Source organism: Podarcis liolepis, assembly GCF_965112155.1.
Source record: "Podarcis liolepis genome assembly, chromosome: 4".
Taxonomy (NCBI): domain Eukaryota; kingdom Metazoa; phylum Chordata; class Lepidosauria; order Squamata; family Lacertidae; genus Podarcis; species Podarcis liolepis.
This window is the reverse complement of record NC_139558.1, coordinates 93030676-93054180: the sequence shown is the minus strand read 5'-3', so window position 1 is coordinate 93054180 and position 23505 is coordinate 93030676. Positions and strand designations below refer to the sequence as shown.

Sequence of the window (23505 nt, the reverse complement as noted above, 5' to 3'; positions counted from 1 at the left end):
TGTCCTGTTTGAATACCTCATTTATCTGTCGATAATGTAGCCAATCTCTCACCTTAAACTTCAGTTTCTCGAAACTCTGCAATTTTACTTTTTCACCATCTTGTTCTATCATTTCAAAATATTTAGGCCAATTAGAATCCATATTCAATTTTTTCACCTCTTTTGCCTCCACAGAGCTCTCCAGTTCTAATGACTTGCGCAACGTGGAAACAACAGAAGCTGGAACTACACTTTTATAGCAGAGGTAGGGCTGCCCTACCCCACCACTCAGTCCCAAGCTTCCTTCTCCTTTTCCCCTTGTCATGTTTAGGAATGCTCAATTCTTGAAGACATTCAGCTGTGAAGTTGCCCCAGCCCTCACCAGCAGAGGCCAATAGTTTAGATCAGGCATGGCCAAACTTGGCCCTTCACCTGTTTTGGGACTACAACTCCCATCATCCCTAGCTAGTAGGACCAGTGATCAGGGATGATGGGAATTGTAGTCTCAAAACAGCTGGAGGGCCACGTTTGCCCACCACTGGTGTAGATGCTTCTTTCTGCCAGATGTTGTCATGTCATTAGGCCTTAGAGGAGGGAGGGAAGCAAGACACAGGGGTGGCTGTTCTTCAGTGAAACACAGATGCAATGTCTCATTCCAGCCTAATACACAAGAGATTGAATCCCACACCAATGCTTACCATTAACATCCACGTTTGCAACCACTAAGTACAGATTTTCCCAATTCGAACAATAAAAGGCCGTTTTTGAAAGGAATGTGGGATACATGCAACAATTAGATTCCGCTTTACGCACAATCGCACCACGTTGGCAGGTGCATTCACTTGTTCACTTTGGGGACTGTGGGCCAGTGGAAGACAGTAAATGCATCCTGGAATTTAGCTCATTTAGTGAAATCGCCAACTTCCCCCCTCCCCCCATATGCTATTCAAGGCGGCCACAGAAGGCAACAGTACACAATATTTTAAATATATATATTTTACAGTTTTAATTCATCTTTAATAAAGTTTAATTTTTAATAACAGTACCTGAGGGCAGGAAGGAGTTGACATGCATTATCAAAGCAGCATTTAGTAAAATAGTTTAAAATTGTATTGCAGACACATATGCCCTCTGATGAAATTACAAATGAATATATCAGCCAATGTGCACCCCCCCACACACCCCAAGTTCCTCTCTGTTTTTGCCTGGCTCTTCTTTCCACCCAAATGCCAGCAAGCCATACAGGAAGCGTCCAAAAGGTGCATCATCCTATTTCGGCGTTTTTGCCATCATCAGCATCCTGAGTGGCAGCGTATCTTCAACCCAGGTGTTTGGAGAATCAATCATTCGTTCCCATAAGTTGCTTTCATCTGTTGTAGAGTCCATCCAGTCTACTGGAGTACCGTAGCTTTTACCTAAAGAAGTGGGGTTTTTTAAAAAAACATTGAATTAGCATTGTGTTTTATCTGTCATTTACACAACAGTAACTGCAAAGTGCTATAAGCTATCTCCCTTAAGCAGTACGCACTGGGTTACAACCAGGAGAAACCTTGGACAAATCTATACTGGTGAGTTATAATGTTATAAATGTTATAAAGGGACCCCTGACCATTAGGTCTAGTCGTGGCCGACTCTGGGGTTGCGGCGCTCATCTCGCTTTATTGGCCGAGGGAGCCGGCGTACAGCTTCCGGGTCATGTGGCCAGCATGACCAAGCCGCTTCTGGTGAACCAGAGCAGCGCATGGAAACGCTGTTTACCTTCCCGCCAGAGCGGTAACTATTTATCTACTTGCACTTTGAGGTGCTTTCGAACTGCTAGGTTGGCAGGAGCAGGGACCGAGCAACCAGAGCTCACGCCGTGGCAGGGATTCGAACCACCAACCTTCTGATCGGCAAGTCCTAGGCTCTGTGGTTTAACCCACAGCGCCACCCGCGTCCCTTATAATGTTATAAATGTTTTATCAAATGTGACACCAAAGGGGCGATGTACAGAGGTCAATGGAAAATTGCACTGAGAGCTACATAATGTTTTTTCTTAGCTTTTGTTGTTGTTTTTTTTAAGATCAGTGCAGATCCAGCACTTGTTGCACAAGCAGAAATCCTTACATGGGGCTTGTGAGGTGAATCCTGCCCAATATTTCAAGAGCACTTTGTTTCAAAGCCATTGGGTCATGGAATCATAGAATTGTAGGGTTGGAAGGGACCCCAAGGGCTATCTAGTCCAATCCCTTGCAATGCAGGAGTCTCAGCTAAAGCATCTATGGCAGATAGCCATCGAACCTCTGCTTAAAAACCTCCAAGGAAGGAGAGTCCACAACCTCTCAAGTGAGACCGTTCTACTGTCGAAGAGCTCTTACTATCAGAGCTGTTCGTGGTGTTTAGCCAGAATCTCCTTTCTTGTAACTTGAAGCCCTACCCTCCAGAGCAGGAGAAAACAAGCTTGTTCCCTCTTCCATGTGACAGCCCTTGAAATATCTGAAGATGACTACTGTATCTCTGTAGTCCCCCCCCCCCCAAAAAAATAATAATTTTGAAATTTCACCCACTTACTAGCACTAGGGTGGTGGGGAGAACTTCCACTTATCTGAAATTACCTGTTCCAAGTCCTATCCTGAGGCCTCCAAGGAAGTGATTGGCTAGTTTGTTGTGATCCCAGACAGTGAGCTCCACGCAGGCTTCTTTCAAATCTTGAGGTCTGAAGCCATCGTAGACCATTGTATGGTTGAACACTGGGTTTGTTGTTTTCGCCACAGCTCTTGTTTTCTGACGGCTTTTCCTGCTTGTGTCTGGAAGGATGGTACTTTGGATAAAAGTGGGAAGAGGGAGAAAAATGACCATGAGAATAACCTTAAGACACTTGAGACTTGGTTCATACCACACAAGAAACTGTTGTTGTCCCAGTAATCTGGGGTGGGCGGGTGACTTTTGGTGGAAGTAAAGAGAGAAACTAGTTCTGCAACCAAGAAAGAAGGAATTTGATAAAACAGAGAGGGAACACTGATAGAGGTGACCTAGCCATCTTGTGGAACTACTACTTTATTGACCCGAATATAAGCCACACTTTCCCCCCAAATTCTGACCGTGAAAAGTTAAAGTGTGGCTTAAATTCACAACTTTACAAAAATTGGGTTTTACAATATTGCTGCTGAAACAGACAAATGGTTAAACGGAACAAAAAAATGTTTTTTTGCCGATTTGCGAGCTTGCGGGTCTTCTCTGTTACCCGTAGGATTTTCTTCTACATTTGCCATTTATGGGTGTGAGTGCCTGTGGAATTGTAGCAATTGAATAGTGATTTGTGATTTTAGCGCTTGTAACTTTTCGGGTATTGTCTTTTTCCCTTTCCCCCCCTTGAATTTTAAAGGTGCGGCTTATTTGTGGGCGTGGCATATATTCGGGCCAGTATGGTGTCTAACTGTATAACTCTTTATATTATCTTTAAGTTTAGTGGGTTTGTAATCTTTTGCATTATATATTTTATCTTAACTTTTTTGTGTGTGCTTTGGCTACTTTTGTCATGAAGCGGTTTATAAATCTGCAAAAAATAAACAGGAAACCTCCTCCCCTTGCATCTCAGGCAACAACATTGATGTTCAGTTTACAGGTGTGCTATTGCCACATGCGCATTAAACAGAGAGATGCATGCAGGCTCATGCCTGAACTCATTTTTTCAATATCTTGTTGATACGCATCTTCACTGATGTCACAGCTGCAGCCCATCATGGGCTATGATGTTGTGACTGAAATTGCCATAAACATGTTGGGAGCTGCTTTGGATAATAAAGAGCTTCTGGGTCATGGGCTGGTTGGACACAGAGGAATGGTGGAAGGAACCAGCTGGGGAACCACCAAGGAAAGAAGGCTCAGAGCCCGGGGAGTGATAGTGGGACAATAATGAGTGATCAGAAGAAGACTGGGAGGAAGAGGTGTCAGAAGCTGAGAAGGTAACAGGGCTTAGTGAGCTGGGAGAATCTGTGGCAGAGGGACGTCCAGAATCAGAGGCAGAAGCTGACGCAAGAGGGTGGGAGGAGGGAGGCCAAGAGGCAGATATGAGTCAGGCTGCTGAAGTGGGTTTCTCCCCCTCTTGCTGTGACAAGCTCCCCTCCCCCTGGTTTCCCAGAACCAAGAGAGGCATGAAAAGGGCGGAGGAGAAGTTCACTTCATGCAGGCACTGTCTCAGATTGCTTGGGGAAAACTCTAGAGAGGAAGGGAATTAGGCAGCTGTGGGAAGGCAAGAACCTACAGTCTCAGCATCTGTTTCATGGGGGCAAGACCTACCAGAGATGAGTTGCTGGGCTCATTAGGCCTGACACTCCTGTGTCAATTTTGGTTTTGCTAATAAAGAGTGAACTCCAGCTTGGATGGTGTGATTCACTGCTGTCTCACTCCTGGCATTCTGGTAGTGCCCAGGACCTGCTCCAAGTGTCAGTCACCCAACCTTGCCAAATTACACCTTCATTTGGTTGAATCCCTGTTCTTACCACTTAACAAAAGAGTTGAGTCTATTGCCCCTGAGGACTGGGAGGTCACTGCATTCCTTCACCCAAATGTGGACTTCTCCAGTGACTGGAGGTTTTTTACCTTTGAAATAGACAAAGAGAGAGAGAGAGAGAAAGAAAACAGGGCACAAGATGGTTGGTTGATCTGTTCAAAGCATCCCTCTTTGTGTTTCCTCTTGTTAACAACAAATAAGATACGCAGCAAAACGTTAAAGTCTTGCGAAGATATTGAATGCAGCATGGGTCAGGCATCTCAGGCCTCTCTGTCCTACAAGACAACACACACACACACACACACACACACACACACTCCAGACCAAACCTCTTCCCAAGGTCATCCTCACCCCAACCATCTCTGTGATTCATTTTGCAATGGCCACTGACTACGTACAATCTGTCTGACTGATTGGAACAATGGCACATCTTCATGCATATGAGTGCTCCACTAATCACAGGCAAACGATGGTTTGATTCTCTGCACCATCTATGTGTAGGGCCTCAGGTGCCATCTTCAAAGGTCACACTCACATTTTACAGTAAAGGTTCAGATGATGGTGTGCAGGATTAGCTGCCTCCAGCTTGAGGTTGACCCATTGTAAGCTAACCAGTCACCGAACAGAAGGTTACTGCACCAGCTACACAGAGGGAGAACTTAGCAAGCAACACAGAATTCCAGCAACATCTAGGAGTCTCTCCATACTACTTCATAGCCAAGTAAACTTAGAGGAAGGTCAAATACAACCTTAAGGTAAAGGGACCCCTGACCATTAGGTCCAGTCGTGACCGACTCTGGGGTTGCGGCGCTCATCTCGCTTTATTGGCCGAGGGAGCCAGCGTACAGCTTCCGGGTCATGTGGCCAGCAAGACTAAGCCACTTCTGGCAAACCAGAGCAGCGCACGGAAACGCCATTTACCTTCCCACTGGAGCGGTACCTATTTATCTACTTGCACTTTGACGTGCTTTCGAACTGCTAGGTTGGCAGGAGCAGGGACCAAGCAATGGGAGCTCACCCTGTCGTGGGGATTCGAACCACCAACCTTCTGATTGGCAAGTCCTAGGCTCTGTGGTTTAACCCACAGCGCCAACCTTAGTTTACTGTTAAAAGAGTGAGGGGCCTCAGGCTGTCTCAAACACTTCCCTCATGGGAGTGAGGCCTCCATCCCTGGTTTGCAACAAGCCGTGGTTTATGCGATTTCATTTGAATATGGAAACCAATGGTTTGCCCAAACAACCGTTTAATAATAATAATAATAATATTTATATCCTGCCCTCCCCAGCTGAAGCCGGGCTCAAAGTGGCTAACAAAAGTAAAAATAACACAGTTTACATAAAATCACAATCAATTAATTGAAATACATTCTAAAATCAATTCAGAGTCAAATTAACGGCAACCATTGGGCTAGAGTTCTATGAGGATTACAGAAGGAGGGGGTCAGACTGTGCCTTGGCCAAAGGCCTGGTGGAACAGCTCTGTCTTGCAGGCCCTGCGGAAAGATGTCAAGTCCCGCAGGGTCCTAGTCTCTTGTGACAGAGCGTTCCACCAGATCAGGGCCACGGCTGAAAAAGCCCTGGCTCTGGTTGAGGCCAGCCTAACCTCCCTGTAGCCCAGGCTCTCCAAGATGTTTTTATTTGAAGACCGTAAGGTCCTCCATAGGACATACCAAGAGAGGCGGTCCCATATGCACGAGGTCCTGGACCGTATAGGGCTTTAAAGGTTAAAACTAGCACCTTAAACCTGATCCTGTATCCCACCGGGAGCCAGTGCAGCTGGTATAGCACCGGGTGAATGTGATCCTGCGGTGAGGACCCCATAAGACAACCAGAAGCCATGGTTTCATTGTGGTTGCTTTGCAGCCAAGGCATAGTTTGAGTGAACTATAGTTTGCCAGGTTTGAATGACATGCCATTAAATTAGGGAGGCAAAACACCCCATGAAGCCAACTCGGAAAGTGGGTAACAGAAAGATACTTACCCCCAATAGGCTGTGGAACATATTGGAGAGCTATTTTCATGTCCCCTCTGTTCTCCAGATTAAGACCAGCTAGTGGAGTCTGACCAAACAAAAACAAAAAACCAATCACTATGTAATACAAGCAACATCTTGAAATATGTGGTCCAATTAGACCCCAAAATAGATTTACTAACGTATCTCAAAGACATAGTTCCAGAAGACACAAAGAAATTATTATGTCATTATTTAGTTGCAAGGATTTTATATGAAAATACTGGGGTGAGAGTGGGGTAGGGAATGCCCCCATTTAAAGCAAAGGCTTATTTAATTACGGGAACAGGCAACCTCCGACTCAAGATGCTTTGGGTTCTTCAAAGGGAAAAAGAAAATTACACAAGAAAGGACAATGTTTAAAGGAACTCTGGAACAGTAAGACAGATGGATTCATCTTTGTTAATTTTATGAGAAGATATGAATATGAGTCTTCTCAAACTGAATAAATAAATGGGACATTAAATACATTGCTCCTATTAACTATGGGTGGTATTCAATGCTAGTCATACTCGAGAGTAGCCCCACTGAAGTTAATGAATAACTCATTAATTTCAATGGGTGGCATTCAAGTAAATTTTACTGAGAGGAGACACACTGAAATTACTGAACGTGACTAACTTAGATCCACTAACCTCAGTGGATATATTCTTCAGTATGACTAGCATTGAATAAAACCCTTAGACTATGTCGGTTCATTTCTTTTTCTTCCTTTTGGTTAAATTATTAATTACTGCTATTTAATTTCTAACTAGTTCTAAGAACATGATGGTGCTAATGTTAATTGCCCAGTTTTTGTTTTTTTAAATTGCCATTATTGATACTCAGTTGCTTTCCACATTGCTATTACGCATTTTGAATACTGTATTGATATACAAAGGTAAAAGGTAAAGCACCCCTGGATGGTTAAGTCCAGTCAAAGGCGACCATGGGGTGTGGCGCTCATCTCGCTTCAAGCTGAGGGAGCTGGCGTTTGTCCACAGACAGCTTTCTGGGTCATTTGGCCAGCATGAGTAAACCAATTCTGGCACAACGGGACACTGTGACGAGTGCCAGAGCACATGGAAAGGCTGTTTATTTTCCCGCTGCAGCGGTACCTATTTATCTACCTGCTTTCAAACTGCTAGATTGGCTGAAGCTGGAGCTCACCCTGTCGTGGGGATTCGAACCACCAACCTTCTGATCTGCAAGCCCAAGAGGCTCAGTGGTTTAGACCACAGCGCCACCCACTCCCTCTGTATTGACATATATTTCCTAATAAACTATCTTTAAAAAAATCAACCCACTGTCTACGAAACCTAATATTGTAGCATCTCTTATTTGTGTGTTTTCACAAATACTGTGTGCGAAATGGGTGCAAACTGAGCTTATCAGCTGATAAAAGAAACATTTAATTAGCCACCTACTGGGGGCCATGCAAACTGCAACATGACAACAACCTTAGGAAAATATGTATTGGGAAAGATTTACATCTGCTTCCAGGTTAAATCTCAGAAATATTTTTAATCAGCTACAGCGGGGGTAGCCAACGTGGTGCCCTGCAGATGTTGTTGGGACTACAAACCCCATCATCCCTTATTGCTGGCCATGTTGGTTTGGTTGGGGCTGATGGGAGCCAGAGTCCTACTGCATCTGAAGGGCACCACGTTGCCTACCTGTGGATTACATGTTGCAGCACTGGTGAAAATTATAAAGAAGCCAAAGGAGAAATTCATCACACTGGGCAAGGTTATTAATTTCAGTGATAATTGTTGGTATGAAAACAATACTTCCTATGAATATAAATGATAGACCTACATTGGCTCCCAGTACGTTTCCGAGCACAATTCAAAGTGCTGGTGTTGACCTTTAAAGCCCTAAACGGCCTTGGCCCAGTATACCTGAAGGAGCGTCTCCACCCCCATCGTTCTGCCCGGGCGCTGAGGTCCAGCGCCGAGGGCCTTCTGGCAGTTCCCTCATTGCGAGAAGCAAAGCTACAGGGAACCAGACAGAGGGCCTTTTCGGTAGTGGCGCCCGCCCTGTGGAACGCCCTCCCATCAGATGTCAAAACGATAAACAACTACCTGACATTCAGAAGACATCTTAAGGCAGCCCTGTTCAGGGAAGTTTTTAATGTATGATATTTTAGTGTTTTTTTTGGTTTTTGTGGAAGCCGCCCAGAGTGGCTGGGGAAGCCCAGCCAGATGGGCGGGGTACAAATAATAAATTATTATTATTATTATTACTATTATAGTACAGGAATTATAAACTGCTAGCCGTATGATTCAGAATTTTGGCTGTTGCTATTTACTCATTTATTAAATCATTGAGGGGTAGAAGAGAGTTTGGCTCAACGACGCTCATTACGGACCAAAAACCATCAACTCACTCTTGGCTTAAGCGGGTACCAAATCATCTGCTTGTTCTGCCTGTCATCCCAGTCCCATTCTCCCAAGTCCAGCTCCACTTCGCCCAGGAAACTGTTACGTCCAAACGTGTCATTGTGCCACACGGAGACATTCAACCTCTGGGACGCCAGGAGAGCCCTGTCAACTTTATACTGCAAAGGAGACAAAACAGACGCTTTAAGTATGCATTTAACTACAGAATTAGAATTGTGCGTAAGAACTGTGAGCTGCAGAGGAAGCATGCTATTCCAACGGAGAGGTGGGGGTAGATTGGATTTACCGTACTTTTCGCTCTATAGGACTCACCCGACCATAGGACGCACCTTGTTTTAGAGGGGGAGAACAAGAAAAAAAAATCTCCCCCTCTCTGCTCAGCGCCCCTTCAGCAAAGCGGCAGGCGAAACGGAGCCCCTTCCATTTCTCCTCCCGCTTGGCTGAAGGGGCGCTGCGCAGCTCTCCCTCTCTGCTGAAGCCAGGAAAGTCTTGCTCTCCCGGCTTTAGCGCAAGGAACCCGAAGCCTCCGGAGTGCAGCAGGAGCTCGCGCTGCGCTCCGAAGGCTTCAGGCGGCTATCCCTGAAGCCTGGAGAGCGAGAGGGGTCGGTGCGCACCAACCCCTCTCGCTCTCCAGGCTTCAGCGAAAGCAACACGAAGCCTCCGGAGCGTGGAGGGAGCACTCCCTCTGCGCTTCGGAGGCTTCGCGTTGCTATCGCTGGAGCCAAGGAGCCTGCATTTGCTCCATAGGACGGACACACATTTCCCCTTAATTTTTGGAGGGGGAAAAGTGTGTCCTATAGAGCAAAAAATACGGTATTTTGCCAACATCTACCTTTACTGGAACAACAGAGCACCAGCAGGGCCAACCTGGCACTCACTCCTGCCAGTGTGTTTGCACCATGCCCACCTCCCCATTATCCTCAGTGACTCGGCTGTAAGGAGGTCAGATAAGCCCCACTGCCCCACTGTGCTGCCCTCTACTGGTTAAACCAAGCTATCATTCAGAAAATGAATTAGTTTACTAAAACTAGGCTCGCACATTCAAACAAAACAAGCTTAGGCTAAACAAACCATGACTATGTGCTGCATTCATTCTGGTACTATAAATTATACAAGTTACCCTTAATATCTCATTGAAGACAGGGTTCAACGTCTTCTTCTTCACCGACGTTTTTCTTTTGCCCAGTTTGTACTTCTCCGGTAGCAAGTAACTCTTCACATACCTAAGGAGATTTAACCACCAGTCTGGTTAACGTAACATTTGAATCTGGAAGAAGGCTTTCAGGGAAACCCAAGAGCAAAACGAGCATCTTTTGTCTGTAGCTCTCCAAGCCTTAAAACTGAACAGGCCAATCTTACACTGGGAATTTCAAAAGGGTATCTATAATTACGAAGCACTCAAGTTTGTTCCCAGGCCTGAAACGTCAGAAACCGGATACCCGCTTGTGCAAGAAATAATTTTTAAATTATTATTAAAAACTGTTCTGTGCAAGATCATTTCAGTCTTGCTTGGTTTCACCTATTTATTTATATCATGCTTTACCTTCAAGCAGCTCAAGGTGGCAAACACACTTCTCCTTAGGAAGAAGATGGTCAAATGATTTCAACACTGCTGGCTTCCACTAAATTTGTCAGCTTTCAAATGCTGGAGAGTGAGACCCTCCCCCACGCCTGTCTGATTGGTTTTATAGAGTACAATACCCTGTAAATATGCTACTGAATGCTACAATCAAGTAAGAGGAAACAAAAGATCTGAAAATAACTTTACTGGCAAAATGGGCCAATTCTACTGCCCTTTGGAATGAAAAATTTGGAGGAGATCTCTGAAGAAGTGTGCATGCACACGAAAATTCATACCAATAACAAACTTAGTTGGTCTCTAAGGTGCTACTGGAAGGAATTTTTAAATTTTGTTTAGACCACATTTGTAACTTTTACTGGTTTAAAGTAATCTGTTTCAAAGATGCATCTTGGCAATTTTGTATTATATATGTTAAGTTTTGCATAATTGTGCTTTGATAAAGGTAAAGGTAAAGGGACCCCTGACCATTAGGTCCAGTCGTGACTGACTCTAGGGTTGCGGCGCTCATCTCGCTTTATTGGCCGAGGGAGCTGGTGTACAGCTTCTGGGTCATGTGGCCAGCATGACTAAGCCGCTTCTGGCGAACCAGAGCAGCACACGGAAATGCCGTTTACCTTCCCGCCAGAGTGGTACCTATTTATTTACTTGCACTTTGACATGCTTTCGAACTGCTAGGTTTGAATGCACACACACACACACAGAGCACCCTCCACCTACACTTACGGATCTGAACGCTGCTTCTTAACATCTGCAATTGCCAAGTCCTTGCCCTGGGCGACGAAAATATGAAGTTCCTTCAGCTGCTCCACGTAATCAATAGCAAACTGAAGGTTTCCTTTCACATCCACGTTCCCAAAGTCTCCGCTGTAGATGCTCATCACGCTGGTGCTGACCTGTAGAAGTCACCGAGCAGAGAACAAGCCCTTAAAAAGAAATCCTTATCCCTTCCTGCAGACTCTTTTAAGGTGGGAAATAAATCTAAGTTCATGGCTGAACTTCATCTACGCATAGCTGAAGGCAGCAAAGAACAATTCAGAGTCCCTCTGCAGATGTCATCCCAGGGAGAGAGAACAACTTATATTCAAATAATGCACGCTCATTTTCAAACCAGATGGGAAATCATCAAACACTACACATGCAAAGAGTGATTTTGTTGGATGGAACCCAGAAAAAAATATACATAATGCTCTCTGCTCTCAGATATGCTAGCAGTTTTCCTCCATCTGCCTTCCTGCCTGTACTCACAAACCACTTAGAAATTTGTGCTCAGACCTGATAAATTATAAAGTGATTGGCAGCTTGGTTATCCACTATTATGTTATAGCACTTTCGGCATAACAATTGCTTTACAACCCTCATATTGGTTTTTACACAAATGATGTTATGCTAGAGGTCACTGTTATTCCCATTTTACAGATTTATTTATTAAAAAACTAAGAATCGCAAGAGGAGCTCACTTGAGTCTGCCCAGCAAATTCAGGGCTGAGATAAGACTTTGGTCTACTTTGAACTCTCATGGACTATAGGAAGCCAGAACAGGATCAGAATTCTGTATCAGCATATAGAATTTCACAAGGTTCATATAATGACTCCTGTTTTCTCCAGGAACAATAGGAATGTGCCTACCTATGGTTTGTCTATTCAGACATCCTGCCAGCCAAAAACCATCGTTTCCAATTGTGGTTTGGTGGTTAATCACAAAACATGATCTCCCAGTTCCAACCTAACACCAAACCATGGATTCCTTAGCCATGGTTTGGCTGCATAACTATTAAGGCACCAGGGTTGGCTACAGCCCCCTGCCAAAAATATCTTCAATGGCAAACTCAGGCTTATAATTTCACTGAAATGAATGCTTAGGAGCAGTAACTACAAATGCTCTGAAGGGCCCCCAAAAGGTTAGGCTGAACAGAAAATGGGAAATGAGAAGTTAATTCAGATAGCGAAAAGAATCTGGATGTTACAACTAGTTAACAGTCAACTGCAATAGCATCAAGCATCACACATCACAATATTAAACAGAGGCTCTGCTGCTACTGCAGAGTTAAAGAAAACGAAGTATTAGCAAAAGCAGTGTTATTAACTAAAGCTTTCGTCTACATACAGAAGACAAGGACGCCAAGCCAGAAGAGCCACTAAGATTGGTTAGCGAACTGGGGCTCTTCTTGATTCTGCCAAGTGGGTAACTGCTGTCTGAAGCTGTATCTGTTTCTCTGTCATCGCTCTACAAGATATTACACAAAGAGAAAAAAAGAAGTCTGTGCAGGTGTTCAAAAAGTGGTGAAATATATTGCCATGCGGCACACAATTTCAACAAAGTAGGTCTGTCAAAGTAGGCTTGCCATTCTGCGATGCAAAACTGTAGGGGGCAACCATTAATGAATAGCATGCAAGAACTTCGCTGTCTCAAATATATAAATCACGGAGAAATTAAGAAAGAGGCAAATGTGGGTTCAGTATATCGGCTGCCATCACTGTTCCTGGACCAGTAAGACACCAAGTCCAAACTCCTACCTCAGAGAGAATACACTACTCAGTGTGGATGCCCTGCTTAGCTTTACAGTTTAGCCTTTATGATTCAGATCAGGGCAAGCAGCAAGTGCCATTCTTGGACTCCATTTCCCATCAGCAGAAAGAGCCATAGCCTCTGCTTTCATTGCCGAAGGTCCCTGGGTTCAATCCAGGTGCGGCTGGAAAAGACTCCCCTGAAACCCTGGAGAGCCACTGCCAGCCAGTGTGGGCCAGGGGGTAGCCAATGTGGTGTCCTCCAGATATTTGCTGGACTACAACTCCCATCATCCCTGGCCATTGGTCATGTTGGCTGGGGCTGATGGGAACTGTAGTCCAAGAAGATCTGGAAGGTGATGCATTGGCTATTCCTGAGCTATATGGATCAACAGACTGATTCAGTATAAGGCACCTTCCTAGCTTCCCAGCCATTGTGACAATTTGTCAGGCATGCTGGGAGTTCCAGCTGACAACATCTGGAGGGGTGCTGCGTTGCTTGATTCAGGACATTGCTTGATACACTGCCAGAAATCCCCAAGACTCGCTCCTCCACCCTGACCTCTCAGGAACAAGCTAAGTAACAGTGTCAGAAGCCTCAAGGCTGCAGTATTTCTCCTGAGCCAGGCAGCACTCCCTGAAAGTAGGCAGTCAAGATTCTGCATTTCTCAAACGAGCAAAAGACAAGCAAGCAAACAAAAACCCTTACCTCCTCCTGTGTAAATGTTGGAACTGATTTGCTCATCCTTTTGATTTTTTCCGGATGTGAGAACTGGCTATCAGGGAAAGAAGGTGCTGTGGAAACTGGAAAAAAGCAGCAGTTCTTGTTTAGAGAGCTAATTAGATTCTAATACGGGAGGGGACGGGGGACAGGGACGAGTCATAGATTGCTTTTGGAGGGGGGGAATGAAGACATGCATGAGAAACTTCAACATGCAGGATGCACTTACTAGGAGCTGCAACACATATCACAAGGAAGCTGCAACGAAGGACACGGACGCGAGCTGTGCATGCCCTTCCAACACTTCCAGCCATCCTATACAGGGCACAATGGCCTCCAGATGTTGATTGACTACAACTCCCATTGGCCATGCTGGCTGGGATTGAATGGTGTATGTAGTCTGCAACATCTGCAGGGCGCCATATTGGCTTTTACACATTGTTTTTTTTCCTGATGTGGGTATATTTTACCAAGCCTCCCACACACGACACCCGAAGACACTAAAATAAGGTGCAAGTATCTCCTGTTACTTCATTATGTCTGAAGTGACTCCTTCTCTAGCCAGGAACTGATATAACTCTATGGCAGAACAGGGTTTCCCCTGCTTAACACATTAACTCCCCCCCACCACCTAATTATTGATTTGAACCCAAGATTCCTCTTGCATGTCGTCCACTACGTGGCACTGGCTCCCCAGATATTTGACTTCAGATAGTATTTCAAATGTCAGTACTTGGAAATCTACAGTCGTGGGTTCTCAGTATCGTTGTTGGCATCTGTCTGTCTGAAGAGGAAATGGAATGTGCCTCTGGGGGTGATGCTAAACAGCTGTGTTAGCAGCACCAAAGTGACCTCCCTTGGGCGCAATCCCGGGCAGTGTGTATGGAGGTCCTAGACTGCCCAGACGACAAGACCCTTACTGATGTGGTCCAAAGGAAAGGAAAGCAAGATGTTTGGCAACAGCTTGGCTGCAGGAGTTGATGGAAGGAGGCATACAAAGGGCCATCCAACCATTCTTGATAGAGGGCTGAATTAAATGCACAAATTTTGCCTGCACCTAGCAAGATGTATGGGACTGTCCTTCTGCCCCCTGGTCCTATAGCTATGGATGGAGCATTGTGCTATTCAGGAATATAAAGAGCCTTTTTCATGATGCTGCCAGTTCTTCTTTACTGGGCCTTCCCTTTCCCATCCAGTATCACTATCAAGCTTTGATGCTGCAAGAATCCCAGGAGGTGGTTCTAAAAGGCTCAATGTTCAGGGATCTTCCCATTCCACAGCAAGTCCGTGAATTACAACTTGGCTGCAAACAGCAAATGGAACACACACACACCCCACGCTACATATGCACAACCTGCTGCAGAAGTAGCTTTACAAGATACAAGCCATTAGTAAAACAACAACAAGAACAAGAACAAACTCCAAATGTATTATTAGTCAGCCAATATTAGCAGCAACAAAAGAGTGTGAAGCCACAAAAGGTTTTAGCTACTGTGTGCAGGAAGGGACATTATTACTCACTTCCTGGAGCGTTCTCATCAGGCTGATCTGCTTTTTGATCTGGTCAAAATTGCAACGTTAAATACTGTCACACTCCGATGCCGCTATTGGCTGTGCTATAATCACAGGTGAACCTGACACTTTGAATGCGATGCCTCAGCTATTCCCCCCCCCCCAATCACTGCTTCAGAATTCTATGCCTACTGCATTGCAGAATGCAGAAACCGCCTTCTTGAATGTTGGACCCACGATTGGTCTTGTCCACTCAATCCGCCAGAGCCTGTCTTCGCACGCAGGGGAAGTCCCTAACTCACAGAGGGTTCGAGACCCATTGGCTGGCCTCACCTGTTTCAGCTGGCCAGTCAAAGCCATTTCCTGGGGTGTGGCCGCTGTCGCATGCTGACAGCATCTAGCAGCCACAGGTGAGAGCTGAGTGCAGGCTGGGGACCCAAGGGGGACAAACTGCCCCAGAAGGAGAACAGCATGTCCCCCAACAGAGGCACAACCCCTCCCATACACCCCAACAGCACTATAGACACACAGATGAACATCACCCAGGAGTCTAAATCATGCAGTACTCTTATCTAAAAACCTGGCAGGCAGAAAGGTCTTTTGCTGCTAAGAATGAAGAAACACTACTGAAGCAGGTTACGTTCATGCAGGCACAAATAAAATAGTTACCATCTTCCGCACTAAGCATTAAATCTTCCTTTGGGAGGTTTCCTTTATCTGCACAAGAGGGGGGGAAACGTTGACATAGTTAGACATTCCTGCTGTTTAGGGAGGTCGCTGTGGGCTCTCAACATAGGCCTCTAGAGGTGGAAAAGAAAGATGCTAACTCGGGAGCAAACACACAGAAGAAGCCTTTTTCTTATGAAGGCTGCACCTTAAAAAAATGAGGCAGCCATGCCATCCTGTCTAGCACAGACTACATGGCAGTTACTTTGTGGGCACCTAGGAGCCCCAAAAGTTGCGTCTGAGGCCTTGCAGGGTTTCTCCCAGAAGTTGTGTCGGAGGCCCTGTGAGGCCTCAGATGCCACTTCCGAGGCCCTGAAAGATCTTCAGCATGACTTCCAGGGTCAGAGGCCCTTTGGGAGCCGGGCAGGCTTTTGTGGGTGCCTGGAAGCCCAGGGTCCCTTATAGTTGGTGCCAGTGCTTGCACAATCTACGTTATGCTGGTGCGGCACATTTCCCCAGAGGAACACCATTAAGTGACTTTAGCTTGGTGCTACATTGGATACAACCCTTAAAAAAAATAAAAGTAGCTTGGGATGCAGAGACCTTCCAAAGGCAATTCTTAACAACGACGAGGCAGGTGGGGAAAAGAATTCTAAGAAAACCTTCAGGGAGTATGGAAGACGTCAGACAAGTTTTTTTGCTCACTTGATGTGGCTGATGGTATGTCCTCTAGACTTTTGGAAGGGATCTGCCTATTTGAACTCCTTTTCAAAGCCTCCTTTACAGGGTTTAGTTCTTCTTCCGAACCTGTTTCAAGACAAAAACACATGAACACTGCACAACGCACAGGCATGTACCTTAAACAAGCATAGCCCTTTTAAAAAAATAAAATAAATAGCTTTGGTGGGTAGGAAGCCACAGGTGTTTCAGCTAAGAGGCTAAGGCAACCTTGGGTCCTCAGATACAGGTGGACTACAACACCTATAATTCCTGATAGACGGCCATGATGGGAGGCAATGATGGGGGTTATAGTCCAACAATATCCAGGGAACCAAGAAGGCTGAGCTAAAGTGTGAACTGGAAAGATTAAGCCGTTATGTAGCACACATCATTTTATTTTTTTAAGTTGCTTCTGTGTGAAGCAACGAATAAGTCAAATAAATAAATGCAGCCATCATGCTGCCTGACAGATGTTGCTGGACTACAACTCCCATTATCCCTGACCCCTGGGCCATGCTGACTGGGGCTGGTAGAAGCTGGAGTCTAACAACAAGAACAGTGTTTCCCAAACTTGGGTCCCCAGCTGCTTTTGGACTACAACCCCCATCATCCCCGACCACTGGTCTTGCTAGCTAGAGATGATGGGAGTTGTAGTCCCAAGTTTGGGAAACGCTGATTTAGAGGGTACCATGTTTGCCATTGCCTAGAGAGCACAGCTCCCTTCCTGAGCCCCAACTGACTGGCAAAGGGGAGGGCAGGATTCTAAGATGCAAATGTTAGCAAGCCTATTGTGCAGCTGCAAGGAGGGTGTCTATCCATTGTTCTGGGAGATTATGGGGAAATACACAAATGTGCAAAGCATTATGTATGTCCTGCTTTTAATCCAAGGTGAAGGGCTGGAAAAGAGTCCCAAGAAGATGGGAATAACTACCTAAGAGAAACGATGCAAAGGCAAATTGTTACGATTTGCCCTTGGGTTTATTGCACTAGACCAGGTGTGGAAGAACCTTTGGCTCTCTAGGTGTGACTTAACTGCAGCTCTCATCATCCCTGGCCATTGGTCACAATTTCTGGAGGTGGAGCTGATCAGAGCTGTATCTCAGCAACATCTGGAAGGTCAAAGGTTCTCCAGACCTGCAAAGGGATCTGGTGCCCAAAACACACTTTTTAAACCATAGGACTTTGTTTACAGGGTGGCCGAGTGCACAGAAAAGCACTGTGCCAACAGGGTACCAGGCACCTGCCACCTCAATTTGCCCAGAGGCATATTTGTGTCAAGTGCCTCAGCATCTTCTAGCTACCTAGCAATACCCCTGATTGAACAAGGTATCCAATATTTGACATTGGGGGGCTAATTGTCTACTATTGATTTATTAATGTACTAAAAATATTTCCCCCTTGGGTTAATCTTCATCAAGCATACACACCACCCAGAGATAAGATCAAATAATTCAAAACTGCTCACGAGTTGAACTTCTTTGGAAACCCACAAAAGAATTGCGGCTTTCATCTGAAAGGTTGGATTCAACGCTCCTGGCATCTTCATCCTCTTTGCTGCCGTCAGCGTGACGGGTGGCAAGCAGCAGCTCAACCTGTCTTGTTTTAGGGGGGTTCCCCTCTTCCGCACCCTCTTTTTCACTTCCACCATCGAGACAGGCACTGGCAGTAGCAGAATCTTCTCTCCCTTTTTCATATTCCTCCTCCCTCTTACCTGCCTTGGCAAGAGTGAAAGAATCTTCCCTTCTTATCAGGAGCGGGACTTTAGGTGATGCTAGGTTAAGTTGAATAGTTTTTTGGGAAACCGCATTCCTTTCAGGGGTGCCAGAAAACTTTTCTCGGTCTACAGTTTGGTTATCTTGCTTGAAAGCCTTGCCCTTGAGCGGTATTTTAACCTCGGTTCGAAAGTCGCTCGGCACGCTCTCAACAGACGTTTGCATTTTTACGGCTAAACCTCCCTTTGCTACCCGAAATCCTGACTCATCAGTCACTTTCTTCTCTTCTTCATTGGACAGAAGCAAAGCAGCACCAGAGATTTCTCCAAAAAGCTTTTCTAAGCTGGATTTGAATACAGAACCGTCTTTTTCTAGGGCAACAGATTTTGTCACAGTTTCATTTGCTTCTTGGGGAAGAAGGCCCGTCATGCTATCTGAGCCATGGGCACCATAGAGGTTCTCCTTCATTCTGATATCCAACCATCCCATTTCAGAAGGCTGCATCTGGGCAGTTTCTTCAAGGAGTTTCCGGAAGCCTGAATTAAATTCTCTTTGCTTCAACTTGGATGGGGCAACTTCCTTGTTTACAGTTTCATTAATCTCTTGACCATAGCCAATTCCCTGCGGGCAAACTAAATCTACAGTCCGATTAGACTCACTCTCTGTTTGTGCCCCATGACCGCTGCTTGAGTCTTTCTGGCTTTTTGGAAGAACTTCAGCATCTTCCTGGAGCAGATTTTGGAGGTTGGCTCTGAGTTCAGCTTGCCTGAAACTGGAGGGAGCAGTAGCTTTTTCTATCATCTCAATTATCTCTTTATCATAAACTGAACTTGTGTTCTGATGGGGCTGTAATGAGCCATGGGCTGGCTTAGGAACTGCAATGTCTTTGAGCAAAATTTCAGAGCTCTCCTTAAGCAGTTTGCTTAAACTGTCTCTAAATGCCACATGCTCGGCCGAATTTAGTTTAACAGTTTTCACAACCGTCTCTGCTACTTCCGTAGGTTGCTCACCAACATTCCCTTGAGCTCTTATATTTTCCTGGTTTGAAAATGACAACAGAACAGCGGCCTCTCCTGCTGGCCCACCCTGCATTGTAGTCAATAACTTGCCACTGTCTTCGTCCATATCTAAACTTCGGTCAAGTGTCCCACCATCAGTCTCTTTAGGAGGATTGGCCATTTGGGGTGAAACAGGAATGATCTTTCTGGTCGCCTGCTCAGAAGACCTCTGCTGCAGTTCCCCGGGGACACTGTCAATTTGTGCTTTCAAAATACTCTCATTTGTGGGTGTTTTTGGCAATTCCTTCAAAAGAAAGGCTAGTTTGGCATTCAAATTGTTGCCTTGCCGTTTCGATGGAACATTAGCTTCTGCCGCTGTCTCGAAAACCTCTTTTGTGGGAGAGTTTGCTCTGTTCTGACTGGCGAGACGAGCGTCAGGCAGTATCAGTTTTGGCGAAGGAATCTGGAAGAATTCTTCCTGAGAAGTAGCATTTAGATCCCTTTGGCCTTCTTCCCTGCTGGGAGATTTTCCAGACACCATATCTGAATCTTCTGTTAATCCAGATGAATCTCCCAAGTGCTTTTTAAATATGAGTCTATCCTTGGGTGGGACATTTTTTTGTATTGTTCCATCTGTTTCCCAGGACTCCACTCTGCTATTTTTTTCATCCGTGTCACGGCTGCGTTCCATCACCTTATTAAAAAAACGCCTCTTTTCCAATGGAGAACATGCTTGTTCAGAAACATCTGCCACTATATTACGACTAGGTGAGGAGCTCTCATCTGAGGTGTCCTTTAGCAGCCTCTCTAAGTTAGTGACAAAAGCAGTGGTGTCAGCTTTTGGTGGAACCAAAGTTCTGCTTATAGTCTCTGCAACCTCAGAGACTTTTCCATCTGCACTTGCAAAAACAGGCCCCTGCTGTTGATTCTGGTCATTGTAAGATGCTTGCACCTCTGTTGCGAACTCCACCTGTGGAACCCCTTTCTTGTCAGCCAGAGGATAAGCCAGCAAGGACTCCTGAAATGCTTCTTTCAACAGTTTCTGCACGCCACTGTTAAACAGACTGTGCTGTACTTTGGATGGAACATTTGTTTTTTCTATATACTCTTCCACCGGACGCACAGTCTTTCCCTCTGCAGGGGCAAATTCTACATTTCCTAATGGCACAGCATTCACTGATGGGGAGAGAGCTGTCCCTCCTGCTTGTTTTGGGACAACACGGTTTGCTTCCAATACATTTTGTTCCTTCACGTCAAATCCTCGGATGGGTTTTTGCTGTTCACCTTCCAACACCGCCTGGCTAGTTCCTTCCCTGACTTCTTCCAACTCTTTCAGATACCTTCCTGTACTACTTTGCCTGCCCCTTGGAACAGTCGCCTTCGCCTTGGTTTCATCCATTTTGCTCTGCGGCTTAGTACCCCCAACCCAAAAGTTTCTCAGGCTTTTGAACTGCGAAGGATTGAGCATCTGAGCCTTTGCCTCTTCATCTGCTTTTTCCTTTAAAGCGTGAATCTTAAAGTGTGGCTTCTGGTGCAGAGCAGATGAAGCTCTCTCTGTTTCCAAACCATCAGCTTGTAAAACTCCATCCTCTTTAGAGAGAACCATGTTGGGTCTTGGGCGCGAATTATTTGCATCCAGCAACTCTGTAAATGCATTATTCCTCTGGTCACTTGGGGGTATTTTGCCAGATTCATCAACAATACGGCCCCCTTTGTATTTATCCATTACATTTGGTCGAACTTTCCCTGAAGGCAACTTAATGCCATTATCATCAGGTCCCGAGTCATCCGCACCAATTTCAACTTTTCTGAAGGTTACTAAATTATATGTGCCTTGTTCGTTATCAGATTCTCCAGTAACATATCCTGAGGATCCACCCACTGGTTTTATTCTGCTGCGTTCCTCTTTATAGATTGGTATCCGGTTACTCCCAGGAGTGCTTTCACTTAATAGGCCTTCCTTATTTGCAGGCTTTGGGTTCATCGCCTCTCTTTCCCAGAAAGCCCTGATATTCTTGACTTTTCTTGGAACCTCTGATTCTTTGGATTCATCTTGAGGTAAGGTAAGGAGATTCCCTCTACTGGGGTGTTGCATGGTTTTCTCATCTAGATGCCCAGATTCTTTCCCTTTAGGTTCATTAAACAGCTCTCCAGATCGATGCTCAGAGTCTGCTTCTTCCGAAAAAGCTTTAACCCCTTCCTCTCCATTGGGCGTAACATCTCCCCTTTCTGTTACTTTTCCAAAAGAAGAGCCAACACTTTTTAAACCCGGTTTTCCCTTTGCATCTTCCAACATCTTCGGTTCTTTGCACAAAGCACTGTTGTCCTCCGTTTCAACCTTGCCTCCCGCAGCCCTTTCATCTCTCTCGTTTGCGGGCTGGCCAATGGCCTGAAAACGTGTTCTCTCATTTAAATGAATGTCCTGCCTTTGGGAGTGAGAGGAAGCAACCTCCCCTGTTTTGCTTTGATCTTCTAGTAACAGGCTGCCTGGACTTCCATCCTTTGTAAACGGCGACCCACCTGGAACGTTTACCATTTCGTGGAATTGATAGTCCTTGCTGGTTGGCTCTTCTCCTTCACGTACAGAAGAATGCAGATTTAACATATCTGAACTGCAGCCTTTATCTTTTGCCGTTGCAGCAGATTCTCTTGCCTTGGGTATATCCATTTCCTCTGCAAGTCCTGCGTCTTGCGGAAGCGTCTCTTTTTCATCATCACTGGAACTTCTTTTAAACCAGTCGAGCACCTTAGATATGGACTCATCGGCTGCCTTCAAGATCTCAGCAGTGTATTTGTCAGATTTGGAAACAGTTTTAGCACTCGGAGCCTCAACCAGAGCTTGCTTACCTTGTTCAAGGTCTGCAGAGCCAACTTTTGGCACCTGAGGGTCTTCTGTTTTAGGCAGCTGCTGGTCTGCAAGAGACAACCAATTTTTGTTGTTGTTGTTGTTGCAAAACTGCCTAATTAAAGAAGCCTCAGTCAATCAAATTGATTGTAATGAATGGGCCAGATCTGCATAAAATCAACATGCGACTAAGCAGAAGATAGTGCATTTGCAAACACAGCAGCTAGTTTCACCGAGGCAACTCCCTTCTGGATTGGAGTGGGGATAAAATGCCTCTTCTAAGATGTTGCCTGGCGTGTGATGTATTTATAATTAAAAACGCATTTGTTTAAAAAGGATTCTACTGCCTGATTGAAAAGATTTTCAGCCAATCGGTTAATCAATTCAAGGTTGCAGTTCCAGCTGGAATACAAGCTTTCCCCCCCAAAAAACAATCAATTTCTTTGAAATGTTAGCAATGATGGTAATAGGCTTTAAATAAATGTGAACTAGTAATTATTGAGAATAAGGTGCAACGTATGAGCTTTAATCTGATGCCTCAACTGCAAACTATGCAAGCAAGGGAAAACTCCCTCTTTTTAGTCGTGATTCCTAGATTGCCGGGGGTTGGACTCAGTGACCCTCACGGTCCCTTCCAACTCTACAATTCTATTCATGTTCTGCTCGAGGGTTTTCCGCAGGGATCTCATTGGTCACTGGGAAAGGGTGGACTGGAATGGTCTGATCCAGCAGGTCTCTTGTGTTCTTAACCAGGAAGTGGAGGGAGGGGACTCTGGCTGTACTTTCTAAACCAGGGGTCAGCAAACTTTTTCAGGAGGGGGCCGGTCCACTGTCCCTCAGACCTTGTGGGGGGCCGGACTATATTTTTTGCGGGGGGGGGGATGAATGAATTCCTGTGCCCCCAAAATAACCCAGAGATGCATTTTAAATAAAAGCATACATTTTACTCATGTGAAAACACCAGGCAGGCCCCACAAATAACCCAGAGATGCATTTTAAATAAAAGGGCACATTCTACTCATATAAAAACACACTGATTCCCGGACCGTCCGCGGGCTGGATTTGGAAGGCGATTGGGCCAGATCCGGCCCCCAGGTCTTAGTTTGCCTACCCATATTCTAAACAACAAAAACAGCTAGATGAAACCTCGGCCTCCTCCTTAAACAGAGTTACTTACCAATTACACAAAATGCAAGCTTTGCCCCTGTCAAGACTTAAAAACCTGCACGCCCCAATTCTGATATGATTTCAAATCAGTGGCAGCACAGCAGCCAAAGGACTGCATCTTGAAGAAAAGTGATCAGCGAGTGTGTCAGGATGTGGCGATGGGAAGCGAGAAAACAAGCAAATGGTTAGGACTTGAACTGATCAGGGTTAAGATA

General features: G+C 45.4%; 1 protein-coding gene across 50 annotated transcripts in view; it reads right to left on the bottom strand.

The window, feature by feature from the left end:
* Nucleotides 1–959: 959 nt before the first annotated feature.
* The window catches only part of SYTL2 (synaptotagmin like 2), a 61795-nt gene continuing 39249 nt past the window's right edge, over nt 960–23505 (bottom strand). For 9 of the 50 annotated variants that reach the window (XM_083499118.1, XM_083499134.1, XM_083499117.1 and 6 more), the window contains 12 exons: nt 22126–22191; nt 16554–16655; nt 15852–15899; nt 13659–13753; nt 12549–12668; nt 11168–11337; nt 9983–10085; nt 8850–9020; nt 6452–6530; nt 4461–4560; nt 2574–2779; nt 960–1394 (listed from right to left, as the gene is read on the bottom strand). In XM_083499118.1, coding sequence (XP_083355244.1) covers nt 1249–1394; nt 2574–2779; nt 4461–4560; nt 6452–6530; nt 8850–9020; nt 9983–10085; nt 11168–11337; nt 12549–12668; nt 13659–13753; nt 15852–15899; nt 16554–16655; nt 22126–22191 — 1406 coding nt within the window. In that variant the 3' untranslated portion in view covers nt 960–1248. Of the gene's footprint in view, nt 1395–2573; nt 2780–4460; nt 4561–6451; nt 6531–8849; nt 9021–9982; nt 10086–11167; nt 11338–12548; nt 12669–13658; nt 13754–15191; nt 15231–15851; nt 15900–16553; nt 16656–18033; nt 22192–23505 lie in introns of all 50 variants that reach the window. The other 41 variants (XM_083499149.1, XM_083499146.1, XM_083499102.1 and 38 more) reach the window with 10 other exon arrangements.